The following is a 23,392-nucleotide window of genomic DNA, read 5'->3' as shown; positions in this document are numbered from 1 at the left end:
TTTGTTGACGGTTTATAATGATGAAATTATGGTGTACAGATTCAAATTATTCTATATTTTGTAAAAGTACAGTACTTTTTTAATTATTTTACATCAAACTGATCATGTTTATTGTTTCTAGCTATCAATATAACATTATTGTCGATCATTCCTTTAAAAGGAATACTTGTTTTCTTATTTCTTTTATAAATTGTCATCTTAAAATAAGGATCATAAAAACAGAAGCATTCCATGCTCACAAAACTGGCTAGTATTTAATAGGTTCTTCGGAGGATAAACAACTCTACAGATAATCAGACTATTCCATTAATTTAACGATGTTTTACGGCTATGTGGTATATAAAAGTGCAGCATCTTTTTCAAGATAAGCACAATTAAAAGATGTTTGTACTTTTTGTGGAAATAATTCCCTGCTTAAGGTATCAGCTGGATCATTTGTACATGCATTCCTGTATTAATGAAGTATATTTCAATAAAATCAGAACTACGTCTCATTTTGGCCAAATTCCGACTAAATAACTCTTGTTTCTACCAATCAATTGTACTAAAAAATGTCGATTTACTTGAAGCTTTAAAGCATTTTTCCACCTGTTTCAAATTCATTGTACCTTAAACGTATCATCAAGACTTTCATCCCTCCATCATGTGGACAATATGGTAGCCTTGTCTAAAAATAAATTGTTATAAACTGGACTAATTTAAAAATGTACTGAAAATATTCGACATAAATCTTATATGAATATATCTTATCGTGTGCGTCATTCAAAAACATCAAAGTAAACACGAATACCTGTCTCTCTTTCAAAAGGAGAGAATTTCATTTCATGAAACTCTTCCAAAAAAGTATCATTTGTTCGAATGCTCTGATAAAGCAACCTAGATCATAAGAACATAAAAAAAAATTAATCAAAAGAGCACTCCCAGATGATGGAGCTACGCCACCTGATGTCTTTTGTGTTCGTTGATATTTGTAGCTACTTTTTATGGGAAAAAATCTTTAAATAAAGAAATCTGAGAGATGTATTGGTTTTTAACAAAGACACAAAGTACGCGAACTATACATTATCTATCAAAATGTTTCCATCTGTGTGGATGATACTGAAGTGAACTCCTGCAGCATACATTGATGCATTGTAACCTTTAGTCCCTGAACCCTAACAATAGATGATGCTCTTATTGAAGGCCAAGAGAACAGGTCTATACACCAACTTGACCGACTGTGCACTGAAAATTGCTCCGAATAAAAACTTGATAGCTTCGCAAATCATTATTCCTATATCTACAATATAAATAGTGCCTGTTGGGGGGGGGGGGGGTAACAGTTGATATTGACACCCCGAGTAAACCGTTGTCAACCGACGCGAAGCAGAGGTTGACAATGGTTTTCGAGGGGTGTCAATTTCAGCTGTTATCCGACCAAACAGGCATTATTTATTTTATTATATTGAATGTTTTAATTTTAAAGCTTTACTGCTTTTATATAGGAATAACGTGAATTCTATGGCGAACCGTACGCGCACACTTTTCGTGCATGTAACAATTCAAATGTTACCCGTTGCTAAGTGCGTTGCTAACGCTGAGGGTAATAGAATACACTTTTCGCGCATGTAACAATTCAAATGTTACCCGGTGCTAAGTACGTTGCTAACGCTGAGGGTAATAGAACGAATTATGAACTGCGGTTAAACCAATCAGATTTTAGTATTTAATATGAAAGTATAAGAACAAGAAATGATTATTGGATACTTGGGAAAAGACCAAACAAATTCAATGTAAGAAAGTGCACGATCCAAAGTGATATCACATTATGAAATAGGCTTATTCTCACAATGCATTTTACAAAATTATACATACATGTTATCATAATCCCTTATAACCTGAAAAGGTTCATATATTTGGTTAACAATTTAAAAAAAAACACAGATGTTTAAAGTACGCTACTTAAGTATTTTTGCTGCACTATTATTTCAAACAGACAAAGCGTTGTATTTTTCCCTTAAAACTGAAACTACAGATATCCATTATACACATGGCGTTTCTCATCTCCGTATCAAGCAGCAACAAGAAACAAACTGACGCAAGAGACAAATGAACGACCGCAATAAGGAAATAAAAGTAAAGTACATAGATTTATAGGAACAAAATTGAGTTATTCCATTGCAAAACAAATCAACTCAAAGAAATAGGAACAAATAATTTTCCGCTTAAAAATCTAAATATATACAACTAAACGCACATGTATATGTCATCTATACGCATTATTTATCAAAGGATCCAAAACTCCACAAAGATCTATAAGTGGACTCTTTGTTTTGTGTTTGTAGAATCAAATATGCTTTTGAAAGGATAATTATGGGATCTACGAAATATATTTATTGCAAAATAGAAAAAATTCAAAAGTATCACCCTAAAATATAACTTTTGTGTTCAATGCATCCTTTGTTTTAAGTTAGATTATTCCAAGTACATGATTATTCCGTTTGCAATAGGTAACGCAAAAAATACTTATCTAAAAATATTTTCTCCTTTCTCCTGAATTCTTTCTGTATATAAAAATTTCTTTGCAAGTGCAAAAGGATTAACGAAATCAATAACTTTACTTGAGTTGAACGTTTTACTTCTTTTATTTTTAAAATCACCTGTCATTATAAGTCTCATTCAACCAGACGCCATATCTATATATCCTATTTGTTTGAGATTAATAGTAGAGTCATTGTGATAAGCAACTTCATTCCAAGTATAAAGTAAGAAAGAGTGAAGAATGGCAATTCTCATATATTATATATGCATGTATAATGTCATCTCAGATAATGCCATGTCTCGCACCAATGAAACAAAGAACTGTAAAAACAAAAACGGTCGTAAGAAAACTAAGAACTAATGACTGTTGAACATTGTGACCAAGATTATGCTTTATAAAAAAATTTCTCTATTTGACCAATGACATAATTCAGAAAGATATGCAACGCAAAAGGTTAGCTAACAATTGGTTCAGAGACTAAATGAAATTGAATACAACAGCCTCTCCAACTTAATTTTGATCTTAAAACAACGACAAAAAATTAATTTTGAACATCAACAAAGTGCACTCTTTACACTGCGTTCTGAATATATTCATGGAAAATTGAGATTTGTTAGATAATATGGTATATTGCAATTATTGGCTGCTTTATGCTGAAATCTAAATTTTAGTGATTGAGTTTAAATCTAGATCAAGGGCTATTAATTATTTTCTATTTAAATATGGTTCGTAACAGTTTTTGTTTATATTAAGGCTCCCAATATTAGTTATAATATTAAAACTAATTGTGTCATTGTTAAAACTTGATTGAAACGAAACCTTTACTGATATATAAAATTTCCAGACAATAAAATAAGCCTATGCTGTTGAAATGTGATTGTGTTCAGTCATTCATTAAAATGTTGATCTTGATTATTAGTTTCACAGAAGGAAAAGTCATTTTCCTTATAACAATTACCAAAAAAAATTGCTGAACATCCTAGACAAAGCATGCATATCATTTTTATTCCTTTCCTTTCGTTGAAATGAAATACTGCATTTGAAATTTGATAAATTTTAGTTCAAATCGTTAACGTGTCCCTTTTAATCTTGAAAAGATTATATAAAAAACCAATCTTACTACACATATTCTTATCTAATGAAATACATCATCATAAGAATGACGAATATAATAACAGACTAGCGAAGAAAAACGTATTCATCTAATGCAAGATTATGTATCATAACTTTATTGTGTTTTTAGTTATAAATTCATAATCCTATATATGTAAATAAATCCAAAATCTGAGACATTAAAACCCTGTTATCGGAATATGATGCAATATTGAGCAAAACAAATGATTATAATGTTTTAACTGTAGAAGAAAATAAGACGTCAGTTTTAATCTAGTAAACATAAAAATATCCACAAAAACAAGTCTCTTCGCTTACATGATGTTTTTAACTCTATGTCAAGCGTTTTCCACAATTTTATGTTAAAAAACGACTTTGATATACACTGCTCTTTAATGCAATAAAAGAAGTAAGATTTTGTTGAAAGCCCGGCGCTACATGTATATTACGTGATTTAACGAGCCTTAACATTTTCTTCATGGATTTAAAAAATCCAAAGATATGCCTCTTTCTACACAGGTATTCGACAGCTTCTACAAGGTCACCGAATTCTGAAAAACTACCGTATTGATGTTCCGTTACCATTGTTTTTTTTATACCAAAGGTATGTAATGACACCTTCAAGATCACCTATTCAAATGGCAAATCGCCAAATCATCATCAAAATCAATAGAAAAACACGAGACATTGACAACTGTAGTAAACTCCACATTTGTCAACTTTTTCTAGACGACAGTTTTAATTAAAGACTTAATTAACGGATAAGCATAAAGCTTGTAGACACTCAATTTGCATCTATCAGGTCTTGAACAGGATGTTGATCAGAGTTGAGGCGGCTGTTAACAGTCTGTCGACTAATTATGTATCTGACGTATTTTTAATAATTAATTGTTCGAAACTGTAAAGAAAAAAATAAACACCTTCTTAATATCAAATATCGGGTTAGTTCAAATTGTTTAAGTATAGTGTTACTTTGTGTTAACCTCGTATTATACCAGCAAATCTCAATTTAATATAAATCGAATCTACTATAGAACTCTTGTACGTCGTATTCGTTTTCCTAGATGCCTTCTGGTAAAAGGAAACGTTATTTAATGCCATCTGTGACCTTGGCAAATTAAATATGGCTGTAACTGTTATTTTCATTCCTCCGCTAATGGATATGCATTATACAAAATTTTAACTTAAAAAATCTTTACTAATATCCTAAAACAAACAACTTTTACACAAGGCTAGCATTGAAATAGAATATGCTAGTGTAATGAATGTCATAAATACACTATGATTTTCATATTTCATTATTTTACCTTGAAATTTTAAACTGATCCAACATGTGATATGGCTATCAAATAAACGAAATGATTAATTGTGTATGTTTTTCGTATTCTTAAAGTTGCATCCATCTTATTTAAAAGCCATATACGTTTTGTGAGATTAGTTTTTGAAACATAAACCCAGACTTTTGTTTTATCTTAAAAAGATAATTTTTCGAAGAAAGTGAGCATTACACATAGATACAAATCACATTTTAATGTCTCAATTCTTTATACAAAAAGCTTTTAAGCATAAGTTGATAAACTGATTTCCATTTTGATTAAGCCATGAGGGAAGAAGGCACATTACGTAAGCTTTTCTAGTCTAAATTTGATCTGAGTTGTTAATGTCTCGTGTTTTTCTATTGATATTGATGATGATTTGGAGATTTGTCATTTGAATATGTGATCTTGAAGGGTTATTGCATTTCTTTGGTATCTATAAACAACAATGGTACCGGAACATCAATACAGTATACCGTGTGTGAACAAGGCAGGTGTATAAACTTGAATTTATTGGTGTTCTTTTAAAAGAGACAAACAAAATAAAATTTGCAGCGGTAAACAAGTGTGCGATTCATTTACACAGTTTTGTAAAATAAATATTGATTCAGACTTTAATCAAACCCACAAAGAGTGAAATGAAATGAAAGTTAGCACAATGGAGTCCAATTAAGTAGAAAATATAATCTCTATTTAGCCATGATATTATCTTATTATTACAGAAAAATGATATAAGAATGTGTGGGAATTTTCGGATTTGTCTTATTGTCAAATTATGAATAACTTATATTATATTTACAATAAAGTAGAAAATAATCAGGATATTACGTCCATGAAAACTATTCCAATGTAGAAAAGTTTAAATATTGCATTTTTATGAATAAAATAACACTGAGCAGTGGTATCAGTTTTAGGAATCATAATATTGTCACCGTGTGAAAAATACTTATTTCGAGTGACATAATGTTTCTTGATTTAGTGCTAATTATTTCTAATTAGACCTTCACCGCCGGACATTAAGATGTCACATGTTATTGAACTAATTATATATCTTGAGTAATCCTTTAAATTAATTATCTATTGTGTCAAGAGTAACTCTATTTATTCACTCATGTATGTTTTACCTATTATAAATTAGTCGTTATCCACAATGATCATCAGTTGGAGACTGGACCTTGTATTGTCCATGCCGACTGCATAGATCGTGTAGAAACGACAAGTTTGGATCGTTAATAAATTGTTATTCGACATACCGACTTGTGAATTTCTACCGGTCATATTTGATGGAGAATTCCTAAGGGTAAAGATACCCGGGGCTGCTACATATACTTTGTAGTAGTCGGATCCCAGTACCTACTCACAGCAGCGAGCAATCCCCAGTCCATGGATTTCTTCTTCCCCCTAAGCCCTGCGTGGATGCATCCATTCCGGCCGCGCTACCCTCTACAACAGTGTGAACGCTGCGGATTAAGGCATGGATGGAACATCTGCAGCGCCATTTCATCTCAATGTTTCAAGTGCGGAAGAAAAGGACATTATGCGCGGATGCGCAAAACTAGGAACTCCGGAGCTGCCATCAATGTCGTCTCTTCTGTTACAACTCGCACTTTTGGAACACAGACAGAAGAATTCGGGAAAAGAAAATCGGACAGAAAACAAACTCGGGATAGAGATCGCATCAAAAAGTTCAACAAAGATCGAAGAGAAAGAAACAATTTACGTGAAATGCCATTTGCAACCGTAAATGTTAATGAAATTCATAGTGAAATGATAGAAACAGAAATAAAAAAATATAGACAGCAGGCGTCATCCAAGAAAGCAGAGGCGGACTTTTGGAAACGTGATCGAAAAACCCTCGAACGTCAAATATTAGAAAAAGACAATACCATCAAGAAACAGAGTGAAGAACTCAGTGCCCAATTAGACGATCTGGCGGAATCGAGGATTAAACAAGAAGAGCTCCAAGTCGCGTTGCAGACATTACAAGACAAGGTTGAAAAAATGCATTCGAAAGGAGACCAAAAAGCGTTACTCGAGAGACCAAGAGCTTCATACCGCCCTCGTACCGCACCAAAACGTCACCAAGGACAACAAAATCCTCACTATGCTTATTCGACCCATCCATGTACCGGAAGTGCCACCGGGAATGCAAGGAGCTATCGGAAACACGAGGACGTGTTTCGGGGGGCAAGAGGGTATTGTCACCGTGTGAAAAATACTTATTTCGAGTGACATAATGTTTCTTGATTTAGTGCTAATTATTTCTAATTAGACCTTCACCGCCGGACATTAAGATGTCACATGTTATTGAACTAATTATATATCTTGAGTAATCCTTTAAATTAATTATCTATTGTGTCAAGAGTAACTCTATTTATTCACTCATGTATGTTTTACCTATTATAAATTAGTCGTTATCCACAATGATCATCAGTTGGAGACTGGACCTTTTATTGTCCATGCCGACTGCATAGATCGTGAAGAAACGACAAGTTTGGATCGTTAATAAATTGTTATTCGACATACCGACTTGTGAATTTCTACCGGTCATAATATTCTTATAATTCAATGAATCATTCCGAAAAACTCAAAAATTTAACCTCTTCCAAGTGCCAGTATTGAGCAAAACAAGGAATCTATATAAAAAGTTATAAAAAAAAAAAAAAAAAAGATATAAAAATCTAAATGCATAATTTTGTTCTTAGGCAGCAATCTCTATACGGGTTATTAAGTTTTTCACATATACATTAAAAGAAAAACAAGTATATCTTAATGTGGTTGTGTGGGTGTGTCTGTGTGTGTGAAATGAAAGAACATAGTATTTTGAAGGAAAAATGCAATTAAAACTAACTTGACTTATATTGCCAAGAAGATTGACACTGTGTTGATAAAGTGATATGTAGAATGAATATTGGGACCACGTGCAGCTACAATTCATTTTTTAAAGACACTGGATTTTTGTCTGTACTTAGCTGTACCAAGAAGCTCTAGTTTATGATTCATCGGTATCAGAATAAAAAGAAATGTCTGTCATTTCAGCCAGTCTGTGGTTTCACGATAATGAATCCATAGTTGATAATGATGTCGAATTATTCTGATTGCTTTGCTTTTATACACCGCAAGTCGCACAGTGGTCTAATCCAATTTTATTTCAAACAATGTAGAGCTGTTTCATAAATAGGCTTTTAGACAAAGAATTTTCTTTTTCTAGTCAGCATCAGCTGAAAGATTGAACATTAATGAACATTAATTTTAGCCATTAAAGAGCCACCAACGACCTTTGGAATAAACACGCATTACTATTGAGATTGCCTTTACTCTCAACATCTGCTGCAGAATCAGTACAGGAGTTTTCAAAACTTATGAAAAAGATGAAAGTTAATCAACTGAAAAAGTTTATAAATATATATAATTGCCATAACAATTGTCAGGACACAATTTGGAAAAGCAATACATGTGAAATCAAAATGTCGATTTTTTAATGTTCAAAGAAAGACAACCCCAAACTGAGATAAGATATTGCAAATACGGGTTTTTTTCTACGGAGTTGATTTATTTCATTCACATGCATGTTTGGCGAGGAATACAACATATTTTATCTGATTTGATGGCGAAACTCATTGTTGAGTAACAAAACATATTGAAGTTCCTTCATCCTTTGTGCATATGTAAGTACATGTATGTTTGCTCTGTCATAAACTCTCTTTTACTCTAAATGCTACTCAGATAGACTGTATTTTTGTGGGTGAATTGATTTCTTTTGATTTTGAACAGTAACTGCGTATACCTACAATTTGGGTCAAATTAATGAAAATGCTATCTTCTTCATCAAAAGGCTTTACCTGTAATTTTGTTTATGTTAACGAGTATATCTCAGTTGTCTTGTATGTCTATGAACTTTATGTAGAGCTGTTAACTAATAAATGTTGGTTTAAACTAGTTATTCTTTTCCTAATCTCTTTTAAGGTATGTAACCGTTATCAATTAAATATTGACACAATTTTGTATTTAAATTTCAATTGTGTGATCCATTTTCTATAGAACTGATTAACTTTCCTTTTTTTTTAACGAAAGACTTTTCATCCATTATATCGTATATTTTGGTTAGATCACAAGTGATGTTCTAGGTAGTAATGAGATTATGTTCTTCTGTTTTAGGTGTCCAAGTAGCGTAGTGGACAATGCACTCGCTTGTCACCGCTGCGACCCAAGTTCGATCCCAGTGATCGACAGTGGTGGTATGTGATAGGGTATGGTGGTCGCCCGCTTGGACACGTGGGTTCACTCCGAGTACTCCGGCTTCTTCCCACACCAATGCCCCCCTCGCGCTAACATCCGTGCCAACGAGAGATATTAATATAAGTTGCTTATAACTTGCTTATCAATCGTTGTGAAATAAATAAAGTTCAGGTTCAGGAGATTATGTTCTACAAGAGCGTTATCTTAACCTTGCTTTCTCTTTTGGGACCATGATACTTAACAAAACTTTAACATCCAAAGGACTCACGTTATTACAAATTTATCAAAGTTACAAAACACGTGAAGTTTTTTTATATGAATGAAAGGTTAAAGTATTCATTTTGAAAACTTTGATCATTACATAGATGACAAATCATAAATTTGCGTGTTATGTTTACCAAATACTTTCATTTATTTTTGGTATATTCAATAAAAGCATGGAACAAATCCAACATATCCCTTTTAGTTGATTAAAAGTTTTGTTGTAAATATTTATGCATGTACATCAAGTTGCACTGTTGAGTAACAGACACAGAAGAAATTGGTTTGTTGTGCGTCGCTCGTTAACAATTTTGAATTATTATCTTTTCCTTGAATTCTTATAAGCCAATTATTACAATTTTCGGTTTAAAGCATCTCTAGGATAAGAAAAATTACAAATTTGAATTGATCTTTGTGAAGTATATGACCACACCACCCTCGGAGCCTAATGGGCGGGCCAAAAAAGTAAAAACAAATTAGTGGTTCTTTTTTTTTTAATTTCTTCTCTTCTCCCATGTTTTAAAAATATTGAACGTCATAACGTCGGGTACCTTTGATAGCGTACTGCATGCATTCTTAATTTAAAATTAACCGTTCATGGTGCAGGGGTTGAGGTTTTTATTTGTGGTGACGAGTATATTTGGCCGTATTGTGAGCGTGTGATTTTTTTAAGGTCTAGAGCTACCGGTATTTGGGTGACCTGTTGCCGCCATATTTTGGCAAAGCTGTATGCGTGATGTATGCATTTTTAATAAAACTGAATATTATAAACGACTGACAATCAAATGCATGCAGGTATGTTTTTTTCTACCAAAGATATACAAATTTTGGCACCTGAAGCTAGGGTAAACAAATTCAAATAATACGATTATTGCAACCCCATTTAATTTATGACTTAATATTTATCAAACATCAAATGACAAAAGGTGCGGTTAACAGTCAGAGAATACTAAGATTAGGGTTTAGAAGCCAAAATGAAGCTAAAAATACAAATGGAGACCCCTCTGACATGTCAATCTGACGGATATGGTACTCTGGTGAAAAATTCTAAACCGGAAAAAGAATTTCAATTATAATGTACTTTAATCCACATTAATATCGACAGTTGTCCCATACCACTTTAACTTCAGCTATACATTACTTGATATAACCTTGTATGTCAGGCGCTATCAACTTTGGACATTCAAAGTTTGGTCAAACAATAGAGACGCTTAAGGTTATCAGTTCAAACGATAAAATTTGACATTTTAAGCTGAAATCGTGACAATATCCCTATAAATAATAAATTATTTCACCGATTAAGCTTGCTAACATGCGGGTTGAAATCAATTTTATTTTATGTTTGCATCTGTTTCATCATTTAATGGAGTATTTTGCATTTCTGTTTCAATTGTTTAAACAAGTTTGTATTGATTTTAAGGGAACGTTCAGAAGGAAAAGGGAATTTAAAATTAAACTGAAGCAAGATGAAAATCAATTTTATGTAACTGTTTTCGGTTATTGCGCTCCGCCATTTATAGATATTTCAATTCCTACAAAAAAAAAGGGGGGGGGGATCAAAACTGCATAACAAATTGCGTTATATAACATGCATTTCCAACTTTGCTTTGGATGACAAATTTTGTTCGTTGTATTAAGGTATCTCACTCATCACGTTTTGATTTCATTGCGCCAATTATCATTGTATTGAAAATGAATATGGTGTTACTTAATTTAACCGTCACAGAAAGATAAATGTCTCATAGAATGCTTGCAAAATAATATCAAAAATCAAAGCATTGAGATTTCTAAGAAAAAGTAATTTTGGGATTTTCTACAAAACATTTCCAGGTAGAATTCTGAAATCCTTTTGGGGTCCATTCGTAGTCTGGTTTCAGAGTTAAAGAACTAAGATAATATACACAAGCTTATCTTTTAAAACGATTGGTGAGCTAGCGCTGTAGCCATCATAAAACACAGAAGCAGATTTCTAAAACATTAGTTTTATCGATCGAATCGATTAATTAAATAGGAAGGCATAGTGGTGTACTGGAACTGTACTGGAGTAGGGTCTCAATTTAGAACTATGAATCTAGAGGCATGGCATAGCTCATTGACTGTGCCTTAATCATTCTGTATCTATTGTAATTTCAATTTCGAAGTGAAAATTTTCAAGAACCATTGGTACTGTTTTGTAGCAATCGTATCTTCTCGGGTCTTTCCGTCAAGCTCGGAAAACATATCCGAAGTTGTTTTCCGAGCTTGAAGAAATTTAAGATAAGCGCTAGCAATAAAGTGTTTGTTGTATATATTGGCATTTCTGATGCAATGGTTCTTGAGTTTTGTCAGTCAAGTATTAAATCGGAGGTGTTTTTCATAAAATATTTTATATAAAGATGTTTTTTAACGTAAATGGTCAATATGATTTTATATTTTAACGATTAGGACAATTGGATAACAAATGCAATACAATAATTATAAGTGGGGTTTTTTTTTCCTGTGTCAAACATTTTGATTGTCAATCAATTTCTAAGAATTCTATTGTGAATAGTTTAAACTGTGATCGTGTTATAAAAAAGGGGTAGCTGTCCTAAAAACAAAAATGTTGAATGATACCTATGACGATCAAAACTTGAAGCATTGAGCGATGAGAAACTTTTCCAGACGCCAATTAACAATACATCTATCCATTGTACTTCCTGAACTAAACCAAATCAATTCAATATCTATATCAATATCAGATTATCATGCTTGGACAAATAAATTTGTTTCTTTAGAAGTGTTTTAATTATATCATAGGAGACATCAATGTAGAAAAAGACCACATCTTCGTTCCGCTTGCGAATCGTATATCTCTAGTTTCAGAAAGCTGGAGAGTCGACAGTTCGTTCACACAATCAGCATTAAATTTAGTTCTCTTCTTCTTCACTTATCATAACTAAGATCTTACACGTACAAATCATTTCTATTGTTGTAAAATGTGACTAAATTTCATATCATATTTTTGAAACTTCGAATTTCATTTGTTTATTAGAAATGCATTAATTTAAGAAATGAACCGAATGTCTACCCAAGTTATACTCGTATAACCAGGGTTAGGGCAGTTTACGCTTTTTAATCCAACTATTTTTGCTTTAACATTTGAACATTTTAATATATCTTTACACAGGCCTCTCCCTTTAAAGGAAACGTATAAAGTCTACGAATGGCCACGATCATTTATCTCTCAGGAAAGCTTCTTTTCGTTTAGTTCACTTGTTATGTTAGCAGATTTAGAAAACAGGATCAGTAAACAATGAATACATTTTCATTTGTGATATAAAACAATTCGACGTAACATCAATAATCCTCACCCTGCGAATGTCATAACTTCTTGATTTTGGTCTCCGTGCTCATTGTATTCAGGCAGTCAGTTCGTCCACTTGTACAGAAAGATGTTTTAAACAGTCAATACAAAAAAACTACATCGCAAATGAAGAAATTCTCTAGAACAACAGTTTTGGTAAGATTTTATTTGCCTATTAGACTATTTCATGAAGCTTGTCGCGAACAAGAACCTACTTTGTGAAATGTCCTCGAACATTGCCTATAAAAACGAAAACAGCATATCATTCAACTGATTTACCATCATAATAGCCAAGCGTTATGAATTTAAAGTAGACCTTCCATCTGTGTTAAACCGTAAGTTCATCTATAACAGCTTCAAGCAACAACAATGATAGGCGTGTTCTGGTTTCTCTGTTGGCCTTCTGTTTGCAATTATCTTATTTCCTGGCAATTATCTAGCAAAACAAAATAGCTCCACAAAAAAATAATCCAATGGAAAATAAAGAAGGAACATAGATATTTTTTTTTAATTTTTCGTGTTTCATAACTTTCTATTACTAGTTCAAGGGCGTATAGGTACAACTGCTTTACAATGAAATATCTGATGTAATTATTCTAACATGACTGTGATTAGTTTGCTAAGGATATGACTAAATCCTTAAAGAAATTTAAATATTTATTTGCTTCGGAAACATTTTCCCATTTAGGATATGTTTAAGGACATACATTTTTTCAAATACTTGACATTTTAGTGAAAAACAATGCGCGTTGGTGGACATTAGTCACACGCTTTCTTATTTACTGAGATTTCCCTGATTACCTTGATTCAAACCTCAAAGCCCTAACGGCATATCCTGAACTGTACACCTTTAATATGGAAATCTTCTGATTTACAAATCGATGAAGTCATTTTCTCATTATAAAATACTTTATTGTGAATGCTTTTTGCCTGGTGATTTCGTCAATGACATTTGGAATCTTAGTTATTTATTTATGTTAGTCATTTTAGGGCAAGTTTTATGACTGTCTCAGTACTTGCCTAATAACTAGTGCACTGCTTGTGGACTATTGATTGATCACTACTACTACTTCCTCGCTCATTCCAATCTATTCTTTGTTTATACTTTGCTCGATAAGTGAAGAAATTACGGAAATTTACTTGATTGTGTATTCGTCATTTGCATTTTGACTGTCGCTTAATTATATTTGGCTTGAAGACAATGGGTTGGTTTTTTTTTTTACTTTAGAGTACTTAAATCTACATAGTGCAAACCTGTAAAGCTATATTTGTTTGTGGATATTCTAGGTAATATATATCATAAATGTCAGATTTGCATCAAGCATATCATCCATTTGAAATATATTATATTTTAATAGATTTTACATCACATAGTACACCTATACGTAATTTTACTCTCTAAAATGAGCACATTACAATATGCAGGGTTCTTTGAAAAAAGGATTTTCATTCCTTAGAATACGAAGACCAGTAGTTATGTAAGGAAGATACGATGACAAATACAGACACCATATTCAATTAACAACTCTCTTTAAAAGTCATGAGATTCCCTATATTTATTCACATCTGTTGAATATTTCGTATCAATCAGTTTGTTACCGACTGCAGTACTTAACTGTGGATTGGAATATAAGATAATAACTTATGGAAATATATCTGCTGCCTAGTTTTAGATAGGTATACAACGATTTCTTTTGAATTTACGGACATAACTTACTAATGGATTTGTATAAAATATTATGATTGGTATAAAACATAACTCACTATTGGATAGGTATGAAACAGTACTAACTAATGGATAGGTATAACCATATACCTAATTAATGGATAGGTATAAAACATAACTAATGGAGAGGTATAAAACAGTACTAACTAATGGAAAGGTATAACCATATACCTAATTAATGGATAGGTATGTAACATAACTACCTAATGGAAAGGTATAAAACATAACTAACTAATGGATAGACATAAAACATTACTAATTAATGGAAAGGTATAACCATATACCTAATTAATGGAAAGGTATAACCATATACCTTATAAATGGATAGGTATAAAACAGTACTAACTAATGGATAGGTATAAAACAGTACTAACTAATGGAAAGGTACATGTATAACCATATACCTAATTAATGGATAGGTATAAAACATAACTAACTAATGGATAGGTATAAAAGATAACTAATGGATAGGTATAATACATAACTAACTAATGGATAGGTATAAAACATAACTAACTAATGGATAGGTATAAAACATATCTAATGGATAGGTATAAACATTACTAATTAATGGAAAGGTATAAAACATAACTACCTAATGGATAGGTATAATACATAACTAACTAATGGATAGGTATGAAACAGTACTAACTAATGGAAAGGTACATGTATAACCATATACCTAATTAATGGATAGGTATAAAACATAACTAATGGATAGGTATAAAACATAACTACCTAATGGATAGGTATAAAACATAACTAACTAATGGATAGGTATAAAACATTACCAACTAATGGATAAGTATAATACATAACTAACTAATGGATAGGTATAAAACATAACTAACTAATGGATAGGTATAAAACATTACCAACTGATGGATAAGTATAATACATAACTAACTAATGGATAGGTATAAACATTACTAACTAATGAATAGGTATAAAACATTACTAACTAATGGATAGGTATAAAACATTACCAACTAATGGATAGGTATAAAACATAACTAACTAATGAATAGGTATAAAACATTACTAACTAATGGATAGGTATAAAACATTACCAACTAATGGATAGGTATAAAACATTACCAACTAATGGATAAGTATAAAACATTACCAACTAATGGATAAGTATAATACATAACTAACTAATGGATAGGTATAAAACATTACTAACTAATGGATAGGTATAAAACATTACCAACTAATGGATAGGTATAAAACATAACTAACTAATGGATAAGTATAAAACATTACTAACTAATGGATAAGTATAAAACATTACCAACTAATGGATAGGTATAAAACATTACCAACTAATGGATAGATATAAAACATTACCAACTAATGGATAAGTATAATACATAACTAACTAATGAATAGGTATAAAACATTACTAATTAATGGATAGGTATAAAACATTACCAACTAATGGATAGATATAAAACATTACCAACTAATGGATAAGTATAATACATAACTAACGAATGGATAGGTATAAAACATTACCAACTAATGGATAAGTATAATACATAACTAACTAATGGATAGGTATAAAACATAACTAACTAATGAATAGGTATAAAACATTACTATCTAATGGATAGGTATAAAACATAACTAACTAATGGATAAGTATAATACATAACTAACTAATGGATAAGTATAAAACATTACCAACTAATGGATAGATATAAAACATTACCAACTAATGGATAAGTATAAAACATAACTAACTAATGGATAGGTATAATACATAACTAACTAATGGATAGATATAAAACATTACCAACTAATGGATAGGTATAAAACATTACCAACTAATGGATAGGTATAAAACATAACTAACTAATGGATAGGTATAATACATAACTAACTAATGGATAGGTATAAAACATTACTAACTAATGAATAGGTATAAAACATTACCAACTAATGGATAGATATAAAACATTACCAACTAATGGATAAGTATAATACATAACTAACTAATGGATAGGTATAAAACATAACTAACTAATGAATAGGTATAAAACATTACCAACTAATGGATAAGTATAAAACATTACTAACTAATGGATAAGTATAAAACATTACCAACTAATGGATAGGTATAAAACATTACCAACTAATGGATAGATATAAAACATTACCAACTAATGGATAAGTATAATACATAACTAACTAATGGATAGATATAAAACATTACCAACTAATGGATAAGTATAATACATAACTAACTAATGGATAAGTATAAAACATAACTAACTAATGGATAGATATAAAACATTACCAACTAATGGATAAGTATAATACATAACTAACTAATGGATAGGTATAATACATAACTAACTAATAGATAGGTATGAAACAGTACTATTTAATGGATAGGTATGAGACATAACTAACTAATGGAAAGGTATAACCATATACCTTATAAATGGATAGGTATAAAACATAACTAACTAATGGATAGGTATAAAACATAATTAGGTTTATCAAATATGGATAAACCCTGTTATTTCATGCAGTTAAGCATATTGTTTGGGGCAAGAACTATAACTCTAATAATGTTAATTCAAGGGCAATAACTCTACACTTCCTGGTCTTGGAGTGTGCGCGTTTAGCTCTTCCTTTTATATTCAATAAAGAAATAAAATTGGGTAGAATTTTAGGCCCCTTTCCCTGTCCACCTATTTCAAATTTGCGGTGTAATCCTATTGGTATCCTCCCCAAAAAGCAAGGGGGGTGGCGTATGATTTCTAATTTATCACACCCAGTGGGTAATAGTATCAATGATCACATTGATCAGCAATATTGTTCAGTGTCGTACTCTACATTTGATCAAGCCTTGTCACTGATTCAGGAGATGGGGGAGGGTGCATTAATGGCCAAAATGGACATTTCAAGTGCTTTTCGATTGTTGCCAGTCTGTCCTGAAGATTTCTGCTTGCTAGGTTTCAAGTTTTTAAATTCATATTATGTGGACAAATGCTTGCCAATGGGTTGCTCAATTTCATGTTCATTATTTGAGATGTTCTCTTCCTTCCTTCACTGGGAGCTGCAGCAAAGGTCAAATTCAAGGGGGATCATTCATTATTTAGATGATTTTTTATTTATAGGTAGAGCAAACACAGCTGATTGTGAGATGTTAATGGCTCATATGATAAAGTTATCTGAAATTTTAGGGATCCCATTAGCTCCAGAAAAAACAGAAGGTCCATGTACATCTATTTGTTTCTTAGGATTAGGCATTGACACAGTTTCAAGAACTATTTTCATTCCAAAAAATAAAGTTACTGAACTTTTGGAAAAAATTAATGATGCTTTAAGTTGTAAAAAGGTCACTGTTAAAAAATTACAGTCATTAGCAGGGTCACTTGCATTTGTGGTTAAAGCTTTGCCCTCAGGAAGAGCATTTTGTCGTCGTGTATATGCGGCTTTAGCAGGAGGTAAAAAGTCTTTCCATTTCATAAGAATTTCAAAAGAAATCAGATTGGATTTAGAAATGTGGGTAGAATTTCTTACAAAGTTTAATGGCTTAACCCCTTTTCCATCTTTGACATGGCAAGATGATGAGACACTCAAATTTTATACAGATAGCTCAGGTTCAAAAGGGTGTGGGGTTATATTTGACAGTCAGTGGTGTTATTTGGCTTGGCCTTCACATTGGTTTTATGAGACAACAAAAGATATTACTTTTCTTGAACTTGTGCCTATTGTTTTGGGAGTTTTTATTTGGGCAGAACAACTCTATGCAAAAAAGTTATTGTTACATATTGACAATCTCTCATTAGTTCATATTATTAATCAAAAGTCTTCAAAAAATAACAGGGTCATGGTTTTAATTCGAGCGTTGGTATTGTATACCCTTAGTTATAATATTCAGGTTAGAGCTATACATGTTCCGGGAAAAAATAACAATATAGCAGATGCTATTTCTCGCTTTCAGTGGTCAAGATTCCGACAGTTGGCTCCTACAGCAGACAATTTTCCATGTCAAATTCCTGCTCCATTTTGGGAGATTATTCATCAACTATAGATCAACTGTTAGAAGCCAGTATATCTGAAAACTCAAGTAAAGTTTATAAACAAGGCATCCAAGCATTTTTTTAATTTCAGAGTTCAAGCTTCCTTTGAGCATTTGTGGCCACCACCTATAGATCATATAGTAATGTTTATAGCTTATATGAAGGAATCTGGATTTGCATTTTCAACAGCAAAATCTTATATGGCTGGTTTGAGTTTTGTTGTAAATTTACATGGTTGGCAGAATGCTACGGAATCCTTTTTGGTCAAAAAGTTGTTAGCAGGATTTAAAAGGTCATGCAGAACTCAGGACATTAGACAACCAATTACATTGTCTTTATTAACACAAATTACCAGTATCATTCCACATTTAACTATTTCTTCATATGAAGCACATTTATTTCAGTCAGCATTTCTCATTGCATTTTTTGCTTTATTGAGAGTAAGTGAGCTAGTGGCATTGGAAAGAAATCATGTTCAAATGTTGGAGGATGAGTTTATAGTTTTTGTGGGTTGCTCAAAGACAGATCAATTTGGTAACGGTTCATCCATTAGAATACCCAAAACACCAGATTCTTTTTTGATGTTTCAAATTTTTCAAAAATTTCAAAGTCATAGGCAATGCATTCAAGCAACACATCTATTTGCCCACTGCAATACTAAACCATTGACTCAATATCAATTTTCATCCATGCTGTATAAATCCTTAAAATTCCTAGAGGTACCTGCAAATTCATTCAAGTCGCACTCATTTAGGATTGGAGGTGCAACTTACCTGTACTTAAAAGGGGTTTCTGAAATACAAATCAAGCACATGGGTAGATGGAGTTCCTCGGCTTTCAAATCCTACATAAGACCATGTTAATAATATTTTTAGTTTTATGCTGTTAAATCATACATAAATTTCAGATTTAGTTTGGATCATTGGCTCATCTATTATTCATTGGGCACAGAAATATGCAGAGACCACAAATCAGTTAAACCTTGGATTAAACCACTTTACCATTAATTGGAATGGTAGAAGGGGAATGGTTTGGGAGTACTTGTATACAACTGTGTCAAGTATGTTAATACCTAATAAACAACCAACTATTTTGATAATTCACTGCGGTGGTAATAATATTGGGGACCCTCAAAATACCCTAAAAGGTATTCAAAAATTCATGAAACTAACTTTATCTCAAATAGCAGACCTCTTGCCAAACACTCTCATTGTATGGTCACATATATTACCTAGAAGTAATTGGAGGCAGTCTTTATCAACCATTGAAGGTGAAAACTCTAGGCGTAGAATAAATAGTGCCATTGCAACATTTGTTTTGAAAAAGCTTAATGGTGCATCTATAAAATATCCAGATATCCAGATAACTCAAAAGAGATTATTTAGATTAGATGGTGTGCATTTGTCAGATCTGGGTAACAATATATACATAAATTCCCTGAAAAATGCTATTGTGCAGTTTGTGACATCTTCCTCTCGCACCTATCCTTAAAATATACTAGCAGATATATCTCTGGCAAGTCATGGTCCGTTTACTTATCTATCTTATTATATATCATATACATATATCTGAATCTAGAATGTCCAAGTATAGACATTCTTATGTATCATATCTACAGGTGTCATTGTTGTCAAAATTGCCGCCTGGTATTGGCGGATGGTTCACGTGACAGTGTCCGTGATCCATTTGGCATAATTTTGATTAGAATACTGTCTTCGTGGGGCACTGTTTTTTCCAGGCTCCTCGGGTCAAGAGAGTATTTCTAATATTGTATATTACATATATATATTTGATATATGCTGTCATATTGTTTGAACGGCGCATGTCGAGTTCAATGTACATGTATGAAATCTATCTGATGTACATGTACTATATATCTGACTGATATCTATCTGATATTCATGTACTTATCTAAATTTTGCACATTTGATTAAACGGCCATGACAACTACGCCAAACAAACAAAAGTCTATTTAGTTTTGTATATACATCAGGGTAAATATCTGAATCATAATTGTCTGTTGTTTTGATATTGGTATTAGCTAGAAACATGAAAAGCATATTTATTTGGGCAAAGGTCATGAAATAATTAGGTTTATCAAATATGGATAAACCCTGTTATTTCATGCAGTTAAGCATATTGTTTGGGGCAAGAACTATAACTCTAATAATGTTAATTCAAGGGCAATAACTCTACACTTCCTGGTCTTGGAGTGTGCGCGTTTAGCTCTTCCTTTTATATTCAACTGTTCCCTGAGTCGGTCACAAAAAATCCCCTCCCACCCAAACCCATTATTTAGAATTAGGTTGCATGGTTATAATTTATTATAAATTTCCATTTAAACTACTTGTGAATAGTTGCACAGGTATTGTTTTTTGTACAATTATAAATTGTGAATAGCTTTTTCGGGTTGAGTTTTCTTTTGCAGCGTCATGGCCATGAAGAATAGAAGAAAGATGTGCTGGAAAGTAAATATGGACAAAGAATGGTTTTGCAGGTCATCTGTATTCAAGGACTCAGCAACAAAGTGCATAATTTTGATTAGAATACTGTCTCCGTGGGGCACTGTTTTTTCCAGGCTCCTCGGGTCAAGAGAGTATTTCTAATATTGTATATTACATATATATATTTGATATATGCTGCCATATTGTTTGAACGGCGCATGTCGAGTTCAATGTACATGTATGAAATCTATCTGATGTACATGTACTATATATCTGACTGATATCTATCTGATATTCATGTACTTATCTAAATTTTGCACATTTGATTAAACGGCCATGACAACTACGCCAAACAAACAAAAGTCTATTTAGTTTTGTATATACATCAGGGTAAATATCTGAATCATAATTGTCTGTTGTTTTGATATTGGTATTAGCTAGAAACATGAAAAGCATATTTATTTGGGCAAAGGTCATGAAATAACTAATTAATGGATAGGTATGAACCATAACTAACTAATGGAAAGGTATAACCATATACCTTATAAATGGATAGGTATAAAACATAACTACCTTATGGATAGGTATTACCATATACCTAATCAATGAATAGGTATAAAACATAACTAACTCGGAGCGCCTGATAAATGCACGTTTGCCTGCCTACTAAGAATGACCTAATAATGTCACTGACTATTTTCATCAATTTTAATATAGAACATTCTGATGAATTTTCATGGAATGTAAAGTTGTTCATCAGCAGTAAATGTCTCAAACATTTCCAAGCAGGCCCCTTACATGAATTCTTTTATCAAACATGATGTGGGTTTGCCTTGTGTTTATTTTCTTATTATTTCTTTTTACATTTTCCTGGGGGGGGGGGGGGTTGTTGAATATATGTATATAAATAAAATGTTTATTTCATATACATGTAGAAATCTGAGAGTTCAGATAGAGAGGTGACATGTCTGTCTGTTGATTGGCACTTAATATTGGTACACAAATTATTAATCGTTGCAGTTTACACGGAGATTCTAACGGTAGTGAAATTGTCGGGAAATTGATACAAATATTTAAACTGCATCAACAGTGAAACTTATGAGTCGAGTCGATCTGTGTGTCGATGCCTGAGGCTCATTGCATTCGTCTCCATTCTGATATTAGCTTCCATTGTTTATTTCTAGAACAGCATTGTGCATCGAACTACACCCTGCATTGAATGTCAAAACTTACCACAGATCGATGGATATTAATTCTTCATGGATAATTTAGATGTTTTAACAAATTTTCTAGCAAAACCATTCCTACACATCACCGCCCGTTATATTTATGGCGGCTTTCTGATCTTCAGCATTTTTGCCAATTGATCAATTTCTATTGATTTTTTTAGGATTTCAAACTTCTGAAGCGACATGTATAATTCATCACCTGAGTTCACTTTTAGCAGGCGACATCGTTCCAAACAGACGACAAGGAGACAATTGGAGGTGTCGCCAACGCCAAATATGTTCCTCCGATATATTGTGGTCTTCAGTGTGGCGTTCGTTTTTATCCAACCAAGTAAGATTTTTTAATCAATCTCTCTCTCTCTCTATCTCTCTCTCTCCAAATTCATTTAAATTAGATTTATAGTTCGTATAGGTATAATAAAGAATTGCATTTTTTTTTATGATTAGAAATTAATAAGTGTTTAATTTACGTCTTCAATATCAATGCTGGATGTCTAGTAACCCGCATTACAAAAATATATTTTTGGGCCATTAATTACATGTAATTGCATGCAATCGTTAAGTCTGCTATCGGTCCATGAGAGCATTTAGGTATTATGAAGACCCACACTGTCTTTATGCTCAAACTTGGCGTACATTAATTTTCATTGTTTCAGATTGTATCGTTATCAGAACAATCAAGGCTTGCCATTTTTCTCGTTCAATCAATATATACTTTTAGACTCGCTTTGAAATCATTGCTACGATGTTAATAGAAAAATAATTCTAGTTCGATCACTATTGGTTACCGCGCGAATGGTTTTTTTTTTCTGAACCGGGCTTGTTATAAAAAGACGACGGACGAATTAATTGTTTTTACACAAGATTATGAAAATATTAAAATATAACGTTTAAGATAAATAAACAGATTGTCTATTCAGATGAACAATATATTTGTATTCTAAACAAAAAGAGGTTTTTCTAGGGGGAGAGGGGGGATATCCCCCCTCTCCGAAATAAAAGATATAGTATAGACGAGTGATAAGGGGAATATGAAATCTCAACATTAATTTATTTACTCAAAATGTCATCATTTAGCCAACACCTTGCTCAGCCAAGTCAGTCGAAGCCTCCGATTTGGATCTGTAAATTGTTGTCTGTGCAATACTTATGCATCCTTTTAAAAAATTCATTATTTG

The 23,392-nt window shown here is 32.2% G+C and overlaps 1 protein-coding gene across 4 annotated transcripts in view; it reads left to right on the top strand.

The window, feature by feature from the left end:
• The first annotated feature begins 8,510 nt into the window (after window positions 1-8,510).
• Window positions 8,511-23,392, top strand: part of LOC105331742 (uncharacterized) — a 31,548-nt gene continuing 16,666 nt past the window's right edge. Inside the window, exons 1-2 of one of the 4 annotated variants that reach the window (XM_011434068.4) lie at window positions 8,511-8,618; window positions 22,376-22,545. In XM_011434068.4, coding sequence (XP_011432370.3) covers window positions 22,398-22,545 — 148 coding nt within the window. In that variant the 5' untranslated portion in view covers window positions 8,511-8,618; window positions 22,376-22,397. Of the gene's footprint in view, window positions 8,619-22,113; window positions 22,546-23,392 lie in introns of those variants that run through there. The other 3 variants (XM_034451506.2, XM_034451505.2, XM_011434070.4) reach the window with 3 other exon arrangements.

The sequence above is a fragment of the Magallana gigas genome, chromosome 4 (assembly GCF_963853765.1).
Source record: "Magallana gigas chromosome 4, xbMagGiga1.1, whole genome shotgun sequence".
NCBI lineage: Eukaryota > Metazoa > Mollusca > Bivalvia > Ostreida > Ostreidae > Magallana > Magallana gigas.
This window is presented reverse-complemented; position numbering and strand designations above follow the sequence as displayed.